Genomic DNA, 23,467 nt, shown 5'->3' with positions numbered 1-23,467 from the left:
GCACTGAGGGGTCCCTCGCTGTCCCATCATGTGGTGTGAGCTCACTGCCCTTTTTCTCCATGAGTGCCAGCTTGGGCGAGGGTCTGAGGCCAGCACTCGTGTCAGTGGGGCAGGATCGGAGACAAGGGTGAGTTGGCTGTTCAGGCAGCGTGAGAGGCTGGGTGCTGAGTACCAAAGGGGCCAGAGGGCTGGGGGAACGTTTGTATTAATAATGGGGAGCTGAGTCAGGGAAAAGAGGAGCTGAGACCTGAACCTTCACTCCAAAATGGAAACGATATCCTGCACCCTGATCAGGTTGCCCGGGCTCAAGCCAGAGTCACCCATCGCCTGCAAAGGCAACAGGGCTAGATTCTGATCTCAGCTCCCCTCAGGTTTCAGAGTAACAGCCGTGTTAGTCTGTATTCACAAAAAGAAAAGGAGTACTTGTGGCACCTTAGAGACTAACCAATTTATTTGAGCATAAGCTTTCGTGAGCTACAGCTCACTTCATCGGATGCTTATGCTTAAATAAATTGGTTAGTCTCTAAGGTGCCACAAGTACTCCTTTTCTTTTTTCTGGTATCAGAGCGATTCCTGAGTCTGGGGAGAAATGGCCCCGGTATTAACATGTCCCCGAGGTGTCTCCTGTCCCCTTCTCCCTGCACCCAGATCCCCTGCCCCATGCTCCCCCCAGCAGACAGGACACTGGGCTGAACAGACCCAGTATGGCCATTCTTATGATCAGGGAATCTCGCTCTGCTCCACCCCCCTAGTCTGACATTGGCTCCGGGGCATACTCAGGGATCCGGCTCATCCCCTGAGGTCGGGAAGCAAATGCTCTGGCTAAGGAAGCACTAACGGCCTTCCCTCATCTTCTCAGGTCATATCCCCAGCAGGGAGCAGGAGGAGCAGGGAATCTGGCAGGGAAGGGGTTATTTATTGAGGGGGCCCTATACAGCGCCCAGCCCCCCACACCCCACCCTGGGCTTCCCACAGACATAGGCAGCACCTTCCCTGCACGGGGCTCTGCTACGGCCCTGCTTCCCCATCCCCTGGGGCCCTGGCAGGTGCTCCCTTAGCTGGTGACACAGGGGCTGGTGTGCTCGGTGCTGGGGGTCGAGAGTTTGCTCCCAAGGGTCCAGCTGTTGAGTTGGGAGCACCATGGAATAAATGTGAGATTCCCTGAAGCAGGGATTTCCTGGAGGAAGGGAGAGTGGCTTTTCTGCCCTGTGGAGCCCTCCAAGCAGATAGGGCTCTTCCCCTAAGGAGATCTTCATCTCTGCATGGCTGGATCCAGGCTCCCCTGTAAGCACAGAGAGACGGCGGGTTAGAGGGGCCAGTGTCACCCCACAGGCCCAAGCCCCCTGACTGGGATGGGATTGAGGGGAGGGGAGCACAAGACAGCTGCCCAGGGTGGGTAGTTTCCAGGGGCTGGAGAGGTGGGAGCTGCTGGCCAGAAAGAGACCTAGTGTCTGTGTGCACTGCCCCCCACCCCCCCACCCGCCACCACAGACCTACCCACCTGGGGCACTCAGAGTGGGGTAGGGCCAGGCATTGGGGTGGCTCCAGCTCACAGTGGGAAGGGGCATGTCTGGACATCACACACCCTTCATAGCAGCCTCAGTGTGTGCAGGGGACACCCTGGTCTGACTCCTCCCCCCACTGACAGGTGGTACAGGAGCTGGGCCAGCTGCCCAAGGGTTATGTGCAGATGAGGTACCCCCATGTTCAGAGGGGCTTGGCAGACTTGGGGGGCCTTGTCCTGGGGTGGGGGAAGGGATAAGAGAGGGGGGTCATGTCACCTGGAGTCTCCTTCCAGCAGTAACCAGCCTCGGCCATGATCAGCACCAGGGCCAGCAGAACCCCGGAGACCAGACCCAGACGGAGGATGTTGCCCCAGGTGAAATCCAGGGGCCTCCTGAGGGCTGTGAAAGGACAGCACAGGTCTGTGGAGTTCTTGGAAGTATCAGGGCTGGATTCTGAACTCAGCTCCTCCAGGGTTAATCCAGAGTCACCCTCTGACAACAATGGGTTGAGGGCCGGATTCTGATCCATTACCCCTGGATCTAGCTACCCACCTAGCTATTTAATGAAGGATAGATGGAAGAGGCCAGCTGGGCAGCCTGTGAGCCCCAACTCCTCTGTGCGCCCCCAGAACAGGAACAGACCTGAAAGACCTCTCTGCTCTGCAGCTAACCCTGGGGTCAGGGATCCCGCCTCCGCCTCCCTCAGATCTAGAGTTGCCCCTTTAATCTGTGATTCCACAGAGTCCCCATCCCATAAGAACATAAGAGTGGCCATACTGTGTAAGACCAAAGGTCCATCTAGCCCAGTAACCTGTCTTCGGACAGTGGCCAATGCCAGGTGCCCCAGAAGGAATGAACAGAACAGGTAATCAACAAGTGACCCATCCCATGTCACCCATTCCCAGCTTCTGGCAAACAGAGGCTAGGGACACCATTCCTGCCCATCTTGGCTAATAGCCATGGATGGACCTATCCTCCATCAATTTATCTGGGGTTTTTTTTGGAACCCTGTTATAGTCTTGGCCTTCACAACATCGTCTGGCAAAGAGTTCCACAGGTTGACTGTGTGTTGTGTGAAGAAGTACTTCCTTTCGTTTGTTTTAAACCCGCTGTCTACTAATTTCATTTGGTGACCCCTGGTTCTTGTGTTATGAGAAGGAGTAAATAACACTGCCTTATTTACTTTCTCCACACCAGTCATGATTTTACAGACCTCTACCACCCCGCCCCCCCACCCCGTTAGTTGTCTCTTTTCCAAGCTGAAAAGTCCCTGTCTTATTAATCTTCCCTCATATGGAACTGTTCCATGCCCCCCAATCATATTTGTTGCCCTTTTCTGTACCTTTTCCAATTCCAGCATATCTTTTTTGATATGGGGCAACGACATCTGCACACAGTATTCAAGATGTGGGCATACCATGGATTTATAGAGGGGCAATATGATATTTTCTGTCTTATTATCTATCCCTTTCTTAATGATTCCCTAAATTCTGTTCACATTTTTGACTGCCGCTGCACATTGAGTGGATATTTTCAAAGAACTATCCACAATGACTCTACGATCTCTTTCCTGAATGATAACAGTTAATTTTGACCCCACCATTTTATATGTATAGTTTGGATTATGTTTCCAATGAGCATTACTTTGCATTTCTCAACATGGAATTTCATCTGCCATTTTGTTGCCCAGACACCCAGTTTTGTGAGATCCCTTTGTAACTCTTAATGGTCCGCTTGGGACTTAACTATCTTGAGTAGTTTTGTGTCATCTTCAAATTTTGCCACCTCACTGTTTACCCCTTTTCCCAAATCATTGATGAATATGTTGAATAATATTGGTCCCAGTACACATCCCTGGGAGACACCACTATTTACTCTCTCCATTCTGATAATTGACCATTTATTCCTACCCTTTGTTTCCTATCTCTTAACCAGTTACTGATCCAGGAAAGGACCTTCCCTCTTATCCCATGAGAACTTACTTTGCTTAAAAGCCTTTGGTGAGGGAACTTGTGAAAGGCTTTCTCAAAATCTAATTACACTATACCCACTGGATCACCCTTGTCCACATGCTTGTGGACCCCTTCAAAGCATTGTAGTAGATTCCTGAGGCATGATTTCCCCACTCAGGTACCTGTCCGTGTGGTCCCTGGGCTGATTGGATATGGTGATGTTTCAAGCCCAGTGAGGTTGTTTCCACCTGTAGGTTTAGAATGAGAGCCTGTCAGGGCAGGGGATGAAATGGGCAATCAGGGGGAGCTAAGAGGTAGAAAAAGCGACTCAGCAATTGGGCCCCTCCCCCCTCGACTCAGCCTTTATGGTCACTCTAACCTCCAGGGGGTTAGTGGATTTGATCAGCTGGGGAAGGGACTGGTTCTGCAGCTGCTGGCCCTGACTTCTCTGGGCATACTCTGATAGGGAGCATCCCCCTGGGAAAGGCCTCACTGTTCTGCAGCTTGCCCTGGGGGCAGGGTTCCCCCTTCCCTCTGCCTTACATCAACAGCTGCTGCTGCAGCTTCCCCCGGCTGCATGACAAATCCACTGATTTCCTGATCCCACACTGGGCATCCCCTCTGTAAGGCCCAAGGCAGATCCTGGCTGTGAGCATCTCCTTGGGGCATAGACTCTGTGAAGGCTGGGCTGGGTACAGGGCTGAGAGCGGGGACTCCAAACCAGGCCCCTCACCTCTCACCACCAGCTCCGCAGGGTCACTGGGATCTGACCAGATGAAGGCTTGTGATGTGCTGCCATAACGTCAGGTGTAGCTCCTGCTGTCATCCTGTATAACACTGTGGATGGGAAACGCAGTCATGTCTGCAGGACTTTCCATGTGATGCAGCGTGGCGTGGTCTCCTCCTTTGTACAGAACAACCCTCAGCCCTGGTACCTACACTCACGCTGGATGGTCACGGTGCACCCCATGGCCATTACCTCCCTGGGGCTCACAGAGATGGAGGGTTTGGGATAGAACGCTGCATGCACAAAGACACAGGACTTCTATGGGTCTGTCATTTGATCTCTCTGTGCCCAGCCCTAGGGCATTCAGCTGCCTCCCCTTGTCTAATGTTCCCTGCATTATAAACCCAGCAACAGCACAGGTCTGTGGAGTTCTTGGAAGTATCTGGGCTGGATTCTGATCTCAGTTCTGCCGGTATAAATCTGGAGTTACCTCGTGACTGCAGTGGGGTCAGAGATGGGTTCTGATCCATTGCCCCATATCTATCTATCTCTCTACCTACCTACCTACCTACCTATTGATCTATTAATGAATGCAACTCTGACAAGGTAGGAGCTGGCTGGGCAGCCCCTAAGTCCCGACTCCTCTATGCATCCCCAGATCAGGAGCAGCCAAGGAAAACATCGCCCTATGAAAGGCCTCCCTGCTCTGCGGCACTCCCAGGGGCAGGGATCCTCCCTCTCCCTCCCAAATCTATAAGGTACCCCATTAGTCTGTGATTCCACAAAGTCGCCATTGAGGCCCCACTTTACCTGTGTGTGGGGTCCCCGGGCTGGCTGGAGTCGATGATGTTTCAAGCCCACTGGAGTAGTTTCTACCTGTGTGAGTACAATGAGAGTCTGTTGGGGCAGGGGGTGAAATGGGCACCCAGGGGGAGTGACAAGGTGGAAACAATGACTCAGCAATTGGGACTCTCCCCCCACAGCTCAGGATTTATGGTCACTGTAATCTGCAGGGAGGGTGCAGTGCCGATGCTGTAGTCACCGGGGCCTGACTTCTGTGTGTGTCCCCAGAGAAGGAGCATCCTCCTGGGAAGCTCTGCAGCTCCCCCTGGGGGAAGGGTTCCCCCCTGCCTCTGCCAAATCAACAGCTATTGCTCCCCCTTCATTGGACAAGTCACCCATCATATTATCTCATGCCTAGCTAGGCATCCCCTTGGATCCAGGGATAAGGAAATGTTGTTAGCCTCATTGGATGTGTGATGCATTTGAACGCATTGCGCAGAGTGTTCAATCTGTTTATGTGAAATTGCAGTTATAGGTTCTTATGTAAGCAGGCTCTGAATGAGCTTTCCCAACACCTAGTGATGAGCTGGGGAGAAGACATCAGGAACTGACCATGTTTGAATAGACACACCCACTCTGCCTAGGTGAGCAACATGATGGGGCTGCTTTGCCCAAATGATCACTTTTGTCTGGTGTTGGATTGCAAATCACTTTGTTATTGAGGAGGCAGAGGTAATAAAGTGTGGTTATCCTTTTGTGAATCAAAGGGAGCAGAACTGGCCTTGGTATGCCATGAATGAGGGGGTCACTCTCAAGTTAACTGCATTCAATAAGCAGGAGGTAGGGGTGCCAAAGGCCAGTGGAGATGTGAGAGGGTATTTGTGCCCATCTGGCTTTACGTGCCATTTGACTCTGCACTGTTTAATAACAGAGCTTCTTAAGGCCCAGTTGAGAGTCTCTTGGTTTGGATCACTCGAGCTGACATCACTGATAGCGACAGTGTCTCTGGTGAACGAGGTTGCCTCGCTAACTGCTGGAATCACTGAGCATTGGAATTGCTGAGAGCTGAGTTAAGTGGTGGAACTTCAAAACATGCCAGAGGTTGCAGTGGAGAGGGCCGTGGCAGGGTGACTGATGGCAGAGCGCCGGAGAGTGGCAGAGGGAACACTGGGGGGTGGCTGGCGGTGCAGTCAATGATGGTGGAGTGGCCGGCTATGGAGTGAACAAAGGCAGACAGCGATGCAGAGTGAACAGCGGCACAGCGACGGCTGCTGAATCACTGCTCAGTGCTGCCCCCCCCGCTCCCCCCGGGGTGGGAGGTTAACTCACGCAAACACACCTCCAAACACTGGGTTTTCACTGACCAAGGACAACTGTGAGTGGGGTGCGGTGGAGGGAGAGAGGACTGGCGTGTTAAAGGGACATTTGTTTGTCGGACTGTCACACTGCAAGGTGAGAGACTGAGGAAACGGATGCTGCCAATGTACTCTGGGGTGGGTGTTTTATTCATGGTCAGATGTTTTCAAATCATGCTTGTGGTGTTTTCCCAAGTAATGCCAGGTTCCTTTCCCCTTTTATTCAAAGTTTTCTCTTCTATACATGTACTTAGTGCTTGTGAGAGGAGAAGTACTGGCTCTTAGAGGTACCAAGTGGGGGGTGTAATTTTTTTCAGATTACTGGGTGGGGACTCGAGCTGGTTCTATGTTGTGTTGTCAAAAGGAACCCAGCCCTGGTTGCTGCTGACTCCCCCCGGCAGAAGGGTTACACCTAAGCAGTTGCTTATGTTGAATTTGCAGTTATATGGGGTTACGTTTTTTCTCTCTGCAGTGCAGAATCAGTCACTGTGCGCACGTGTCTGTGTTTCTAATCCATGACTATGCTAGGCCCACAATACACAGTGTGACTAGAGGCCAGCAGCACTGTATGTAATATTCCCTAAGAGCTGTGGTCACCTTAAGATGAACCTAATTCGCTCCGTCAGTGTGGTGGTGTGATCCCTCCTTCTAGGGTTTTGGAAAATTGTGATTCTTTTCCTCTGGTGTTTTGAGAAACACTTGATAGTGATCAACAGGGATTTTGGTTTTGCTCAGTGATGATTTGGTCTGAGAGAAGCTAGATTAAGGGCTGAGCCTTCGTTATTGTTGGACAGAATTGCTGTCCAGACAGTGCAGAAACGGCAGCAGCAGCTGGAGCTCTGCACTACCCAGTGAAATCACTGAGGGTTTGTCTACAGACTCAGGCTTGTGCTTCGGCCCTAACAATGGCTGTGTAGACATTCCTACTCAGGCTCCGAAACCTGGGCTCCAGTCCCAGTAGGAACAACTACATGGCTATTTTTTGTACCATAATGAGAGCCCCAGTCTGTAGACCTGGGCTTTGAGATTTGTGGCTGCTGGTATTTTTTGCAATGTAGCCATAACCTAAGAGCTGAGAACACTTGGGGCTGGACCAGTGCAGAAACTTCAGAAGGTGACAGCAGTGTGCAGTGGCAGAGTGGGCAGTGACCGGAGTGGGCAGAGGCATCATTTGATTTTCCTGCATTCCTCCCCTAAGGCTGGAGCTGAATGCACCTAACGGCACCCTTAGACCCTAGGACTTCACTTATGGTGGACAGCAAACTAAGAGTGCGGTGTCATGGACAGAAAGGGGAGTGGTGTGTTAACGGGACATTTGTCCGCTGGTCTTTCAGAAAGGGGGAAACTGAGGCAAAGCCACTGCTCCACCTGGGGCCAGGGATTTACTTGTTGTTTGCATACGTCTGAGTCATTGTTGTCATGTTTTCTCAAATTAATGCCATTCTTCCTTCTCCCCTTAATAAAATATTCCTTTTGTCGCACACAGACTCAGTGCTTGCAAGACAGGAAGTATTGCTTCTTAGAAACACCCAGGGCTGGTGTTTAGTTTTCCCAGATTTCTGGGTGGGAGCTCAAGCCAGTGTTGTGTTGTAATTTTGAGAGGAACCCCTATATATTGAAGCCAGAGCTGGAACTGGAAGAAGGGTTACATATGTATTGCAGAGGAGTTTAATCTCCTCCTTTGTACAGAACAACCCTTATGCCCTGGCACCAACTCTTTCAGAGGATGGTCACAGCTCCTCCCAGGGCCATCATCCGCCCTGGGGCTCACAGAGATGGTGGGTTTTGCATAGAGCTCTGCATGCACAAAGACACAGGACTTCAAAGCGGGAGACACAAACCCTGCCCCTCAGTCTGTCATTCTGTCCCACAGAGGGGTATTCTGGTGCCTCTCCTTGTCTAATGTCCCCTTGGTAATAAATCCAGTGCCAACACAGGTCTGTGGAGTTCTTGGAACTGGCGGTCTTGGGTTCTGATCTCATCTCCCCCAGGGTAAAACGAGAGAAACCCGCTGAGTGCAATGGGGTGAGGGCCAGATTCTGATACATTACCCTGAATCTATCTAATCTATCTATGTATCTATCTATCTAATGAACACAGTTCTGATAAGGCAGCTGCTGGCTGGGGAGCCTCCTCTGTACAGCCTCAGATCAGGGTAAGCCTGGGGAATTTAGGAAAGACCTCCCTGCTCTGCAGCTAGCCCCTCCATCCCAAATCTAAAGGTGCTCCTTTAATCTGAGATTCCACAGAGTCCCCATCCCAGCCCCGGTACCTGTCCATGTGGTCCCTGGGCTGGATGGAGCTGGTGATGTTTCAAGCCCGGTGGGGTGGCAGCTTGGGAAAGACAGGGCCGCACCTTCCTGGGGGCCACCGACTCAGCCATGCCCTGTGCCATCCTGCTGGAACTGGCCACGGCCTTGGACGCGAAGCTGCTGAAGGCCAAGGAGCAGGTGAGAGCTTCCCAGGTTGGGGGTTCTACTCTTGTCTTGGGGAAAGGAATGGAGTCTAGTGTGTAAAACCGGGGGGGATGGGAGCCAGGACTCCTGGGTTCTATCTCTGGCTCTGGGAGGGGAATGGGGTCTAGTGGTTAGAGCAGGGGAGCTGGGAGCCAGGACTCCTGGGTTCTATCCCGAGCTCTGCTGCTGTCCTGGGTGCAGTCCCCTCACCTGTCCAGCAGTGCCAGGTGTTGAGCGAGCCCCGTGTCTCTCCCCAGGGCTCTGAGGTGACGCTGCAGCTGCTGTTCGTGGACAGCAAGGAGGCCTTCGGGGAGTGGAGTGAGAGGGATTCCCTGTACGGGGCTGTCCATGGCCAAGGCTCAGCACCAGCCGGGCACCAGCCAGCTCCAGGCTATGGTGAGAGCCGCCCGCCTGCCCCTCTGGGGAGTTCTGCCTGGGGGATCTTTCAGGCTGAAGGGAGATGGTGGGGGTGCCTGTCCGGGGTAGGCGGGGGGCTCAATCTGTCTGCACTGGATCTTGTACCAATCCCTACCTCAGATCCTCCTGGGGTGACTGGGCCCCTACAGATTTAACCCCTCGTTGCCTCCTTGCAGAGCCTGTTTATCTTGCTGGACCTGCTGGGGGCCTACCACCCGACCATCCAGAACCACTTCCCCTTCACCGCCTCCTGGTTCGACCGGCTCGTTGGCATCGATAGCAAACCTTCCTTTCTTCCAGGGGTGGGAGGGGGCTTGCCCCCCCAGGCACCTGTAGTGGGACAGCTACTTCCTCCCTCCCCCTCCCCCCAAGTCCTGATGGTCCTGCATCTGTCTGACAATGAATAAAGGTGCCTGGGTTCTAGCCCCAGCTCTGGGAGGGGAGTGGGGTCTAGTGGTTAGAGCAGGGGGGCTGGGAACCAGGACTCCTGGGTTCTATCCCCAGCTGTGGGACAGAGCTGGGAGTTGGGGATTCAGTCCCCAGGGCTGTTGACCTGGCATCTTTCACCAACACTTTATTTCCCTCAAACACGACTTGTCAGGTTTGAAATCCCCCCTCCCTCCCCAGCAGCGTCTCCGTGTCCTCAGGGAGCTCTGGTGTGAGCGGCCAGGAGTGGCCCCCTGTGGGGCTCGTCCTGCCACGCCCCCAGCCTGGCAGGTCCCAGGAACCAGCCCATTCCTCACTCTCTTCTCTGTGTCGCCCAGAGAAGCGTCTGCACTGGGTGGGCCTGCTGCAGTCCCACCCCTGGGAGCAGACGTACTTCCAGTGGGAGCCTGCCTATGGGCCTGTCGAAGAGGACCACGTCCCCTTCCTTCGCAAAGGTACCTGTCCTGCCCCTTGCTACCGGGCGTCCAGGCGCAGAGCAGTGTGGGATAGACAGCTGGGGAGGCCTCCCCAGGGGAGCCAGGGCAGAATGTGTGCAGACAAAGTGTGGTGAGACTCCCCCAGGCTCCCACACAAGCCTGGCCTCATGAGTGGAGCAAGGGACTGAGACCTGGGTTCAGATCCTGGCTTTGCCACTGCCCTGCTGGGTGACTTTGCCGCTGTCTTCCTCAGTTTCCCCATCTGTGAAGTGGGGGGAATCATTCTGACCCCCTTTGTAAAGTGCTTTGGGATCCCCTGAGGACAAGGGCTATGCAAGAGCTAGGTGTTATTTACAGGGGTAACATGCTTTATAGATGATGTTTGCCTGCCTGGCACGCTTCACCCCAGAGGTGGCTGCATTTTGAACTTAGGCTCTGGGATCCTTGGGGGTGAAAGACTTTATAAACACATCATTGCTATCTAGCCACTTGGCCCTGACTCACTTGATGTCTCTGGCCAATCTGGTTCCCATAATGCACCTGGCCAGCTGCTCGTTGCTAGGTCAGGGGAGCACATGGCTCCTAGATGTAAGGTCAGGTCGTGCCTGAGGGCCTGGCTCCATCTACTGAGACAGTGTGCGCATTTAGAATGTCGCACGTCGCCTGCTAGTGGCTGGGCCACATGGGGATAATAGTCTACTACTGCTGACAATAGTGGAATTACTCTTGTAGCTCCAGCAGTAGAGGCTGGTGCTTGCAGTGATGCAGATCCTGGGTTGGATCCCTGCTGACTATCCATGTATCTATCTGGCCGTAGGAGTGCCGGTGCTGCACCTCATCGCCACCCCCTTCCCGTGGGTCTGGCACACGATGGAGGACACGGAGCAGAACCTGCACCCCCAGACCGTGGAGAACCTCTGCAAGATCCTGGCTGCCTTCCTGGCCAAGTACCTGTGGCTGTGACTACCCAGAGCCTCCCCTGGTGAAGGGACCAACCCCTCCCTGGGCCTGACAGGATCCTTTACCCTTCCTGGGCCGAGCTCCATGGGGCCAGCGGCCAAAACACCCTAGGGACCAGGCAAGGTGGCTTTTGGGGCCCGGGCTGTGGCAGCCCCGCAGGGGCTTGGGGAGGTGTTACAATGCTGGGAGGATGGGAAGGGAGATTGTGCTGAGTCTGTTCCGGGGCTGCAGCAGGTCTGTGGCCAGCCCAGAAGTGAAACCGCTTGCTTGAGCCCCTTGAGGTTGGGCCTTCCTGGGCTTTACATGCCCTCCAGAGCTCCAGCCGCCGGGGCCTGGACTAGCCTCTTCCCAGCGGGGGGCCTGGATCCCAGCTGGTCGTGTCCCCCGGGGTCCACGGCTCAGAAGCAGGAATAACTAGGCTGAACCTGGACTGTGCCAGGGGCAGGACACCGGGGGCTGCGGGGGGGCCAGACCTGCACTCTCTGCAGTGTGGCCTCCAGCTGCCAGCCCACCAGGGGTTGCTCCTGTTTACGGGGCCCGTCCAGCCCTGAGGTGCTGGGCTCCCAGCCTCGCTCGGGGGCTGCTCCACAGCGACTCTCGTAACAAAGAGCTGCCCGTCAGTGCTGCTGCCCCCTTCCCACATGCTGGGCAGCCCTGGGCACTGTGGGGCTGGGACACTGCTCCTGGCATGGCTGTTCCCTCCGCTCCGGCCCCTCCTGCCAGTCTCCAGCCGCAGCCCCAGCTCCCATCAGCAGGCGCAAACCCCAGCTCCCCTCCCCTTCCTTCAGCTCAGGGCTGCCGGGCCTGACTGTGTGTGACCCATGCGGAACCAGCGCCCCCTTGGTTTCGCTCCACCTCCTCCCTCTGGATTGAGAGGCAGCACAGCCTAGTGGGCAGAGCACTTGACTGCACCCATGGGATCTGTTCCACGCTCTGCCACTAACTGGCCCTGTGAGTTTGGGTAAAACCCTTTTCCCCTCCCTGTGCCTCAGTTTCCCCTCCCATCCTTTGTCTAATTAGACTGTGAGCTCTTTAGGGCAGGGACTGTCTGTCTCATGTTCTGTGTGTATAGCACCTAGCCCAAGGGGGCCTCTTAGTGCTAATCTGACAGACCATAATCACACCCTCTCAGCTCGCCCAGCCCAGCCCAGCGGCAGGGTGGTGGTGGTTATGGTTTAACAGGAGATGAAATGATTCCCGGTGCTTCAACTTTTCATGTGCTAGAAGCTGGTTTATTTTCACTGCTCAGTAGCTCCCAAGCAAAGCAAGCGCTAAGCCGCAGGGGCGCTGGGTTAAAGGCAAATTGCACTTGAATTAAAAACCCCTTTGTGGGACTCTGTGACCCACCCGACGGGTACTTCCCAGGCACCTGCTGTGTGAAGATCCAAACACTTTGCCCCCCTCGGTGAGAGAGGCTCACGGGAATGGATTGTCGGGGCGAAAGGGTCGAGGGCTGAAAGCTTTGATAGCCAGACCCTGCGGGGGCCAGGCAGAGCCGAGTGTCAGGGCTCGGGGACACTTGGGTTCCCTTTGTGGGGGGGTTAAATAGCGACCGATTTCTGGGGGATTCCAGATGAAACCTTCGCTGCAGATCTCAGGGGGGCTGGGGGCAGAGGCGGATTTGACTCTGGAATTGATAATTGCTCAGACGTTTCACACGGGAATGGAGGCGACGTTTCCTGAGCTGCCCAGGGATTGGCAGGGCCATCGCCACAGAGCTCGGCTGAGGCTTGGCCCCACCCCCCTGGACGCTGTAAGACCCTGGGCCTGGCTGTGTGTGGACCCGGGCTAAGCTGACATGCCCATTGCGGGCGGGAGCGAGGGGCTAGGCCTGGCATCTGCCAAAGGAAGCAGCCTGGGGGAGGCAGGTGGCTCCCAGGTGCCATTAGAAATCTGAGCCCCGGGGCGGGGGGGCAGCAGAGCCCAGGGGAGACGGGAGCGTAACCCCAACTCTCAGAGCCCTGCTCTCCGGGCCCTAGGAGGAAGCAGGTGGGCGAGAAGCGGGAGGCTGCCCCCTGCTGGGCGGCAGAGGTGCTGCTCGAGCAGGCAGAAGCTGTGGGCGGGGTCAGCGATGGGTGCAGGGGCTGCCCCGAGGCTGCAGGGACTCAGGCTTCGAACTCAGGCCACTGGCTTATGGCCTCGTAGAGGGCGTCCCCAGGGCATTGGGTTGACTTCACGTCGCGATGCCCCTTCAGGGTGTAGCTTTCACTCAGGAAGCCCCCGGAGACAGCACATTGGATCAGGCTCTTGGCAACGGTCAGGGTGGTGTTGTCAGGGGCTGTTTCTGCAGGACACCAGCAGCCCCCTGTTACTTTCACACACGCCCCTGGCCCCTCTCTGCTGCTCAGGGGATGTGAATGTGGCCTGAGTAAATAAACACTCTCTAGCCACGTTCTTGATTGGCCATGTCAGTGTCTCCCCCCCCACCATTGTGTTTGGTAATGCGTCTCCCCGCCTCCACACACACATTTGCTTCGCCACGCTCCCCCTCCCCCTCCCTTTCCTGACCCTGTGCCCCAGCCCAGTGCCCCACCGTGGTGGAACCAAGAGCAGCTGTGAACTTCCTAGTTCCCCTGGGGGCCTAGCAGGGAAATCCGTACAGACGGGAACCACGTACTGGAGAAGCTGCCCAGGAAGCTGATTCCCAGTGACTTATTTTTCCAGTTCTTGGCATGGGCCCCCATGGTGCTCCAACCTCTGCCCTCGTAGACTCTGTCATCTTCGCCGATCAGGAAGCTGCAGGCAGAGCGCAGTGTGAGACCTGCACAGGCATGTCGGCCGCACCCTCCCCTCCCCATCGCTCTTGGCAGCTCCCCCAGGGTCGTGGCTGGCCCGGCCCGGGTTTGAACCTGGGACCATCAGAGCTAGAAGCTCAATCCTCTGCCATGGAGCTAAAGACCCACTGAGGAAAAGGACTGGAATGGAGGGGCCCTAACCTGTATTGCACTGTTTGGCCATTAGGTGGCGCTGTGTGTAACGCCCCTTCTGGAAGGCACCAAGGGCCCCACCTGGACAGAGCTGGGGGTGGAGTGAGGGCTGTAGCGGGCCCAGATGTGGGGCAGGAGAACAGCACTGGGAGCCGCTGCCCTGCTGGAAATTCCCAGCTGGGTTTCCATCTCCCGACATCACCATCTCAAAACATTTCACGGAGCAAAATCTCTGGCCAGGTTTTCGTTGCGGGGCGTCAGGCCGGCTGCAGGGAAACGTGTCAATAACGCCGGCATGGGGCGGTGTCACAGAGGCCTTTGCTGGCCCCCACCCCACCCCATTGCCACGGCTCCAGCCCCACACACAAATGCTGTAGGAGTGTAACTGTACCAGGCTAGTTAACACATTACAGCCCCGGTGGGGGTACAATCCTCGGTGCTTACGGTGACAGCACTGCCGAGAACACATGTTAAACCAATCAGCGAACCCACCCGCCTGCTACTGGGCTTACCAGGGATCCCTCCCCTGACTCCAGCCAGGGCTCCGGCCGGGGTGCAGCCCGTCAAACCCACCCACGGGCTTTTCAGTGCTTCCAAGCTCAGCACAGCTTCTGCTGCGAACATGACCCCTGGGAATCTGTGAGTGCCGCAGGCTGGTCCCTCGATCTGGGAACAGGTCATTCGCAGCCAGTGTCTCGCTCCCCAGGGCGTCGCTTCGAAAGGCTGGGGGCAGAGGTGGGAATTTGCATCCCCGCCTTGGCTGTTCGGTCGTTTTACAAGTGTCCTGTGATGGTCCTGACCCTTCCCAGGGTTTGCTGGAGTCACGTCTCCCCCAGAGGAATCACGTCCCATCCCCCCAGACTCCAGACCCATTTGCATTTGTAATACAATGAACTCCGGAAATACCCACACTTCGTCCAACCAGCTTTGTGCAGGGTCTGGGAGGGAACTGCCGTCTCTGGCCCATTTCCCCCTACAGAAATGGGTGGAACCAAGTGCTGTCCGGCACCCTTGGGGAACCCATTGACTTAGTGCCTGGACAGGTTTCTCCTCTGCCTGGCATTTCTGCTATGGCCTGTCACAATGTCACGTTTTGACGTTGCATTTAAGAAGCATTCTGCCATCACGCCAGCACCCGGCCTTCACAAACCCGCCCGGTCGGCTGGCAGCCTCCTACCCCAGTTCTCTCTAGAGCCCCTGGGCCGATCTCTCCCACGCCCCTCCTTACTCGGGGTGCCCCCAAACCTTTTCCTTCCAGCACGCAGTTCATTTTCTTAACTTCCGACACGGCTCAGCTGCATTATTAACGATGAGGCTTGTCGTGCTCCATCACATCCTCCGGGTCCTCCTTGCACTCAGCCGGCTTCCCCGGTGCTCCCAGTGTCACCGCAGCCAATTGCTCCTGTGCTGGCCGATGAGCACTTCCACCGTCCTCCGCCCGTTTCTGACAACCCCACGTCTGCACCGTCTCCTCAGCTCCTTCCCCTCGCCCGCCTTCCCCTTTCCTTGCGGCGCTCGCCAGCCGCCCGTTGACTTCCCCATTCTGCGGCTTCCCTTTCTGAGCATTTTCTGTCACTTCCTTAAGCTGCTGATTAAAAGCCTCGCGCGCCCGATGCTGAGCTGCCGCCCCGGGTCACGCTTTCCCCTCCACTCTCTGGTCAGCCTCAGAGACAAGCAGCGCACACGTGTGATCCCACAGGCCGGCCGGACGCTGTGCGGCCCCACAACCTCCATGCATAACAGCACATTTCTTTACAAACAATCCAAGCCCTCCTTTACTATTTCGGCCATTCTTCGCCCGCATTTTCCTCTTGATGGAGTTAACGTTTTGCTGGATCTAGTCTTACATCTCTTCTTCAAACTTTCCCCCTCCCCTGTAGGCCCCTAGACCGTCCCAGCCAGAGTCTCCACACACGGCTAGGTCTTTACTCCCGACTCAGAGGTTGTGACCCTGCCCGGTCCGGTTCCAGCCGGTAAACTTGGGTTGGAGGATCCCCCAGGGAAGCAGATTTATTACCAATTCAGCTTCGATCTTACTTCCTACTTAAAGAGACCTCAAGGACCCAAGCCCCGGCCAGTATTTATTAGTTATTAGTACAGCGCTCAAACAGAAAGGCAGATCCATTACCAAGTCTGCTGAACCAAATTTTGCAGCCGTTGACGTAAACGACAGACTGATCCCCGTGATGTCTTTTGCCACGGCTTGCATACAGCCTTGCATTGGGAAAGAGGAAGAGATAAGCTGGAACTAAGTTACCTATAAGTAGTCCAAGCTGTATGCAAGCCGTGGCAAAAGACATCACGGGGATCAGTCTGTGGCCTGCAAAATTTGTGTCTGGTAAATATCATAGACTTCCCAGCACACAATCACACATCTGCTGCTTAAGCATAAACTTTTACCATCACTATGTTATTTATACATTTCCATTTGTTTGTGGTTAGTACATTTCTCGCACAGTTGCGTGGCAACGCAAATAACAGGGCGCTAGGCTACAAATTTTAGCAAACTGGCATTTTTCACAGCCTGTGAGAGTTTAGCAGCATTCCCAAAGCATCTTGGGAGTCTGGGTCACCAGTTGGCCTGAGGTCTGATAGTAATTTGGCCTCTACCAGTCAACAAACCTTTGTACTGGTATAACGGCATCCCCATGGATGGGGTGGGGGGGTGTTGTAATGTTTTAACTAGACCGGTCCAGTTAAAGTCCTCAGGCTTTTGCATACAGACATGGCCGGCCTGTGGAGTGACCTTGGTTGAGTCACGTCCCCCTTGTGTGCCTCAGTTTCCCCATCTATAAAGTGGGGATAGTGAGGCCAACTTCCTTTGTGAAGGGCGTTGGGATCTGCTGGAGAAAGGGGCTAGCTCAGGGCCAGGTGTTATAACTGGGGAGCAAGAGGGTCTGTCGCTGCCCCAGGCAGGTCGTGGGAGCTTCGTGGAGCAGAGAGATGGTGGCAGACATGGGTAGCAGAGGGCGCTGTGCTGGGCTCCAGTGGGGCAGGTTGGTGGCAGAAGGGGAGGTCTCTCCAGAATCCAGCAACGCACCCAACAGCCACGTGCCCTGATGCCTGACCCCATTGTCATCGCCCCCAGCACGGCCCCCAGCACCTCTCTCATGTGTGTCAGGGGGGAGGGGATTTCTGCTTGGGCTGCCCCCCCGCGCTGGTGCTTAAACTCCAAAAGGAAGCTTACAAGCAGTGGAAATTTGGACAGATGACTAGGGAGGAGTATAAAAGTATTGCTTGGGTATGCAGGGGTGTAATCAGGAAGGCCAAGGCACAACTGGAGTTGCAGCTAGCAAGGGATGTGAAGGGTAAGAAGAAGGGTTTCTACGGGTATGTTAGCAACAAGAAGAAGGTCAGGGAATGTGTGGGCCCCTTCCTGAAAGTGGGAGGCAGCCTGGTGACACATGATGTGCAAGAAGGTGAAGTACTCAATGCTTTATTTGCCTCAGTCTTCACAGACAAGGTCAGCTCCCAGACTGCTGCACTGGGCAACACAGTATGGGGAGGAGGTGAGCAGTGCTCAGTGGTGAAAGAACAGGTTAAGGACTATTTAGAAAAGCGGGACGTGCACAAGCCCATGGGTCCAGATCTAATGCATCCAAGGGTGCTGAGGGACTTGGCTGATGTGATTGCAGAGACATTGGCCATTATCTTTGAAAACTCATGGTGATCGGGGGAGGTCCCGGACGATTGGAAAAAGACAAATATAGTGCCCATCTTTAAAAAAGGGAAAAAAGAGAACCCGGGGAATTACAGACTGGTCAGCCTCACTTCAGTCCCCAGCAAAATCATGGAGCAGGTTCACAAGGGATCCATTTTGAACCACTTGGAGAAGAGGAAGGTGATAAGGACCAGTCAACGTGGATTCACCAAGGGCAAGTCATGCCTTCTATGATGAGATAACTAGCTCTGTGGATATGGGGAAAGTGGTGGTTGTGATACATCTTGACTTTAGCAAAGCTTTTGATACGGTCTCCCAAAGTATTACTGCCAGCAAGTTAAAAAAGTATGGATTGGATGAATGGACTATAAGGTGGATAGAAAGCTGGCTAGATTGTCGGGCTCAATGGGTAGTGATCAACAGCTTGATGTCTAGCTGGAAGCCGGTATCAAGCGGAGTGCCCCAGGGGTCGGTCCTGGGGCCGGTTTTGTTCAACATCTTTATCAATGATCTGGATAATGGGATTAATTGCACCTTCAGCAAACTCACAGATGACACTAAGCTGGGGGAAGAGGTAGATACACTGGAGGGTAGGGATAGGGTCCAGAGTGACCTAGACAAATTGGAGGATTGGGCCAAAAGAAATCTGATGAGGTTCAACAAGGACAAGTGCAGAGTCCTGTACTTAGGACGGAAGAATCCCAGGCACTGCTACAGGCTGGGGACCGATTGGCTAAGCGGCAGTTCTGCAGAAAAGGACCTGGGGATTACAGTGGACGAGAAGCTGGATATGAGTAGCAGAGTGCCCTTGTTGCCAAGAAGGCCAAAGGCATATTGGGCTGCATTAGTAGGAGTGTTGCCAGCAGATCGAGGGAAGAGATTATTCCCCTCTATTCGGCACTGGTGAGGCCACATCTGGAGTATTGCGTCCAGTTTTGATCCCCCCACTACAGAAGGGATGTGGACAAATTGGAGAGAGTCCAGCAGAGGGCAATGAAAATGATTGAAAATGAAAACGGGGCACATGACGCACGAGGAGAGGCTGAGGGAACTGGGGTTATTTAGTCTGCAGAAGAGAAAAATGAGGGGGGATTTGATAGCAGCCTTCAACTACCTGAAGGGGGGCTCCAAAGAGGATGGAGCTCGGCTGTTCTCAGCGGTGGCAGATGACAGAACAAGGAGCAATGGTCTCAAGTTGCAGTGCGGGAGATCTAGGTTGGATATTAGGAAACACTCTTTCACTAGGAGGTTGGTGAAGCACTGGAATGGGTTAACTAGGGAGGTGGTGGAATCTCCATCCTTAGAAGTTTTTAAGACCTGGCTTGACAACGCCCTGGCTGGGATGATTTAGTTCGGGTTGGTCCTGCTTTGAGCAGGGGGTTGGACTAGATGACCTCCTGAGGTCTCTTCCAACCCTGATATTCTGTGATTCTATGAAATGCAAGTGGTGCAAAATAATGGCGAGATGGCACCCTGGTGATGCAAATCCAAGGCAGCATCCACACTGGGGCGGTCAATCTGAGCCAGGGGTGGTGGGTTTTGTGATATGGTGACATATCCAGGTAGGGGTTTCCTATCCCTTTTCCAGGGCTGGGATAGAACCCAGGAGTCCTGGCTCCCAGCCCCCCGTTCTAACCACTAGACCCCACTGTCATGGGGCCCCCTGGCGATGCTCTGGAACTGCTCCAGACGAAGCCAGTCAGGACTCTGGGGAAGTCTCCTTTCTGTGAGCAGCCGGTCTTCAGGACACACAGCTCACACAACTTCCACCTTCCTGGGTCTGACCTCGGAGCATTCAGCATCCTCTGCCCCTCTGTGTGCTTCCCACGGCGAGTCCACCCAGGTGGAGTCCTGGGGAAGCCAGAGGGTCCTGCCCCACAACTTCGCAGTCAGACTCTCAGCCAGCCAGTAAAACAGAGGTTTATTAGACGACAGGAACATGATCTAACACAGAGCTTGTAGGTGCAGAGAACAGGACCCCTCAGCTGGATCCATTTTGGGCGGCAGTGAGCCAGAGAACCATGTCTGCACTTCACTCAATGTCCCCAGCCAGCCCCAAAGTGAAACTATCTCCAGCCCCCGCCCTCCTCTGGGCTTTCTCCCTTTCCCGGGCCAGGAGGTCACCGGATTCCTTTGTTCTCCAACCCTTTCGCTCTCACCTTGCAGGGGGGAAGGGCCCAGGCCATCATTTGCCAGGAAACAGGGTGTTGGCCATTCTCTGTGTCCAGACCCCTGCACACTCCTGCCCTCTAGGGCTCTGCAATCATCATACACCCTTATCCCACCATCTAGATACTTAAGAACTGCCTAGGGGAAACTGAGGCACCCCCACAATATTCAGAGGAAACATTAAGAACAGTCCCGCTTCATCACACGTACTCCCCTTCCAGGGCTGGTGATGGAACCCAACGGTCCCAAGCTGCCGGTGCTTTGGCCATGGGGTGTAAAACGGTCCCGTCTCTACTTCCTCTCCCACCGCTGCAACAGTGCAGAAGCTGCTTTAATAGCAGCCTCCCCCTGCCCCCCCCCCCACACGCCCAACTGAGTCTCAGGCCTTGCTAACGCTCAGTGCCACAGCAGCCCCAGGAGATGATTGCTGCGGGGGTGTCAGCCCAGAGGGAGGCAGTGACTCCTAGAAGCAGGGAGAGCAGCAGCACCGTAGATCAGGGAGGTCTGGCAATGCCAGTGGCTGTCTGGGGTCTGGCAGCCCTGGCACTCAGAGCAGATTGTCAAAGGCCAAACCCTCTCACCACCGGCTCTGTAGCTCCCCCTTGCTTTCGGTCTGTCTTAGGCACCATCCTGGCCCTCATTCCCCTGGCATTTGAGCACTGCCCAACCTCGATTGCATTTATTCTAACTGCCCCCTGCAGGGCAGGGCCTGGCTGCTACCCCCACTGTACAGACAGGGAACCGCTGCAGAGAGAGAATAAGGGACTTGCTCGAAGCCAAACAGAGCATCTGTGGCAGAGCTGGGAAATGAACATGGGTCTCCTGGGTCCCAGGATGGCACCTTCTCATTCAACCTCCTGCCCCCTTCGTCCCTGGTTCAGTGGGAGCTGTGGGAGCTCTCTGGGGCACAGGAGCTGGCTGGTGCCCAGATGGAGCTACGTTGCCTATTGCACAGATCTCGCTTTTCCCGAACATTGAAGATGCTGCTCCAACCATACCAGGGCCCGCCAGGATCCTTGCAGCTGGTCTGTGCTAAATTGTGAACTGTGCCCTGGCCTCCCAGAGCGGGGCAATGGGAGAGGGTGGGGCTGGCCCAAGGCCCTGCTGGATTGCGGCTCATGCGTACGGAGTCCCAGTGCTACAGAGCTCTGTGCCAGGACGGCGCTTTGTGGGGGTTTCGCAGCTCCTCTCTCCAAGGCTGTGTGGGAGCAGCCGCTGCAGAGAATCCCAGGCCTGATTCCCCCCACGCTGGGTCTCCTGAATGGCCCCTGCCCTGGGGGGCTCCATTCCTCACCCAGTGTCTCCTGCTGACTCTCCAGCAGCTGCACGGCAGGTGTCCGAAGACACCTCTAGTCCTCTCCAGAGCTCAGGGGGACTGGCCTGGCATCGGACTGTCCTGGTGAATGGAACAATGGCTCCGGGCAGCCGGAGAATGCCTGTTCCCCCGGCAACCTCAGTGCCATTCCCTCTGGAAGTGCTGGTGTCAGCGAAGGTGCTGGAGGTGGTCAGGCCTCGTGGTTGGAGCTGGACTCAGGAGGCCGGGGCGTGGGTGGAGCGAGGCTGGAGCGAGAGCAGGGCTGGAGCAGGACGAGGAGCAGGGCTGGAGCAGCCTAAGACTGTTGCCAATGTCAGGCAGGAGCGAGTTCCTGGCCCTGGAGTCGTGTTGAGCAGACTGAGCTGCTGCTGTGAGACTGAAATACTTGCTCCGGGAGTCACGGGCCTGTTCCTGGCTTGTGGATTGGCGGGAGCCCGGCACAGGAGGGACTCAGGGCCTGACACATGGCTCCAGGGGGCGCTTGGCTCCGGCCCCGCTGGGCACTGACAGGCCAGGTGCAGGGGGCCAGGCGCAGCACCAGGGAGGACATTGGGAGGCAGGAGCGCTGAGGTGGGGCTGAGCGGGCAGGTGCTGAGGAGCTGCGGCCGGCTGGCCAGCAGGGAGGAGGAGCAGCACCCAGCTGTGGAGGGCCCGGCTGAAGTGGCACTTTGTGATCTGGCGCAGGCGGGAGCTGGCTCCCCACATCCGAACGCTCTGCAGCGCCGGCGGATTCACATCTAAACCCGGATCTGGCTCCCAATTCACAGCTGGCCCCTCCCCCCGATCTGGAGTGGCTGAGACTCCAGCGCTCTGTGGAAGAGGCCAACAAATGCCAGCTCCTGGGGTGGGCTTCCCCCAGAGACAATCCCCTGCTGGGAAGGGAGGTTCCAAGAGCCGGCAGCTCCACCACTCACACTCCCAGCTTCCTGGGATGAGCCAGGAGCAGAGCTCCGGGTAGCACGCAAAGCCTGGATCAGCACCCCCAGGCCTGCGAGAGACCCGCACTGTCTGGGGGTGTTTGATTTCACAAGAGAGGGGGGTTTCCCACAGACTCTTCAACTCCCTCACCTCTCATGCTTGTTCCCATTTGCCTTTCAGCACCCCCACATGGCCCATGTTGGCCACCAGCTACCTCCTGGTCTGGGCACTTACCTGGCCCCATCATGCCAGTGGCTGAGCACATGGGTGTTGCCGTATTTAGGCTCTCAACCTCCCCTGCAGAGCAGGGACCTGCTCTCTCTAGTTAGCAGGGACCTGCTCTCCCTAGTTACTGATATGCCAGGCACCCCAGGGCATTATCACCAGCCCGTTCCCAGTCTTGGCATGGCAGTACATTTCCTTCCCAGTCCCCGTCCCCTGGCATTAATCCCGGGACTCCGCACTGGGGATGTGCACCTGGCAGCACGCAGCCTCCTGAGAACACACAGGCCAGGGTGCAGGGCGAGGGCTCCCAGAGAGAAACGGCAGGAGGGCAATGCTGGGAACCCCCAGGCCGTCTTCAGCTCAAGCATGAGGGCACCCCAGCATCCTGGAGAGCATGAATCTAGCTTCAGCTCTGCCTTTATGTCCCCCCGTTCTCTGTGCTAGATGGGTTGGTCTCCCGGAGGGACGAAAGTGCCCATCAGGAGTTCCTGGCTTATCCAACGTCAGTTTCCCGCTCTTGTGAAAAAAACGGTGACTTCGCTTACACAGGAGCTGGTGTTCTTCAGGCTGGGCTGGGCCTGTACACGTTCCCCTGTAGGGGTGTGTGCACCCAGGGCCCGTGAGTCGCAGACGTTTGCCAAGGAACATTTGCCAACAGACGTTTGCCCCCTGCTCTCCCCGTGTGCTCAGGGACCACCATCAAAAGGGCACGTCTGCCCCCTCCCTCTCAAGTCCTTCGCACCTGCATACTGCCAGGTGAACATCCCCATTCCTAACCACCAGGACAGTGGCCAATCCCACCTTCAGGTTAGGTTCCAGCATCGGACCCTGTCTATACCCACAGCGTGTGGCACCCAGCATGCGCTGATAGACTCCGGTACATGCAGTAAGTTCACAGACACTAGAAACTGCCTAACACCAGGCTGGGGGCTGGGGATGTGTAGGGTACAGAGCACAGCACCCCCTAAGGCCGGGCAGGAGGGCTGGGAAATGCATATGATACAGAGCACAGCGCCCTCTAACACCTGGCGGGGGGCTGAGAGATGGGGGGTGTAGGGTACAGAGCACAGCACTCCCTAACGCCGGCCAGGGGGCCTGGAAGCTGGGGGAATATGTAGGATCCGGAGCACAATATCCCCTAACACCAGGCTGGGGGGCAGGGAGAGGGGGGATATGTGGGGTACAGAGCACAGCGCCCCCTCACACCAGGACACGAGGTCTCGTCCGTCTCAGG

General features: G+C 55.7%; 2 protein-coding genes and 1 long non-coding RNA gene across 3 annotated transcripts; 1 reads left to right on the top strand and 2 right to left on the bottom strand.

Moving 5' to 3' along the window:
* Positions 1–616: 616 nt before the first annotated feature.
* On the bottom strand, positions 617–4,357 carry LOC119564982. Its single transcript, XR_005223724.2, has 4 exons — positions 4,191–4,357; positions 3,640–3,705; positions 1,782–1,904; positions 617–1,282 (listed from the first exon to the last, which is right to left on the bottom strand). It is a non-coding gene; the product is annotated as an uncharacterized LOC119564982 (long non-coding RNA).
* Positions 4,358–5,759: 1,402 nt separating this feature from the next.
* On the top strand, positions 5,760–14,348 carry LOC122463692 (glutaminyl-peptide cyclotransferase-like protein). The gene is made up of 5 exons (XM_043534874.1): positions 5,760–5,842; positions 6,287–6,419; positions 9,036–9,174; positions 9,960–10,076; positions 10,876–14,348. Exons 1-5 carry the CDS (start codon positions 5,760–5,762, stop codon positions 11,019–11,021), a joined length of 618 nt encoding a protein of 205 aa, XP_043390809.1. The 3' UTR covers positions 11,022–14,348.
* Positions 12,229–15,572, bottom strand: LOC119564980 (peptidoglycan-recognition protein SB1). Its single transcript, XM_037888735.2, has 4 exons — positions 15,191–15,572; positions 14,458–14,668; positions 13,636–13,754; positions 12,229–13,302 (listed from the first exon to the last, which is right to left on the bottom strand). The coding sequence occupies exons 1-4, from the start codon at positions 15,213–15,215 to the stop codon at positions 13,124–13,126; spliced, it is 534 nt and encodes a 177-aa protein (XP_037744663.1). The 5' UTR covers positions 15,216–15,572; the 3' UTR covers positions 12,229–13,123.
* Positions 15,573–23,467: the final 7,895 nt, after the last annotated feature.

Source organism: Chelonia mydas, chromosome 23 (genome assembly GCF_015237465.2).
Source record: "Chelonia mydas isolate rCheMyd1 chromosome 23, rCheMyd1.pri.v2, whole genome shotgun sequence".
NCBI lineage: Eukaryota > Metazoa > Chordata > Testudines > Cheloniidae > Chelonia > Chelonia mydas.
The sequence above is the reverse complement of the archived record's forward strand: the minus strand, read 5'-3'. Positions and strand labels throughout refer to the sequence as shown.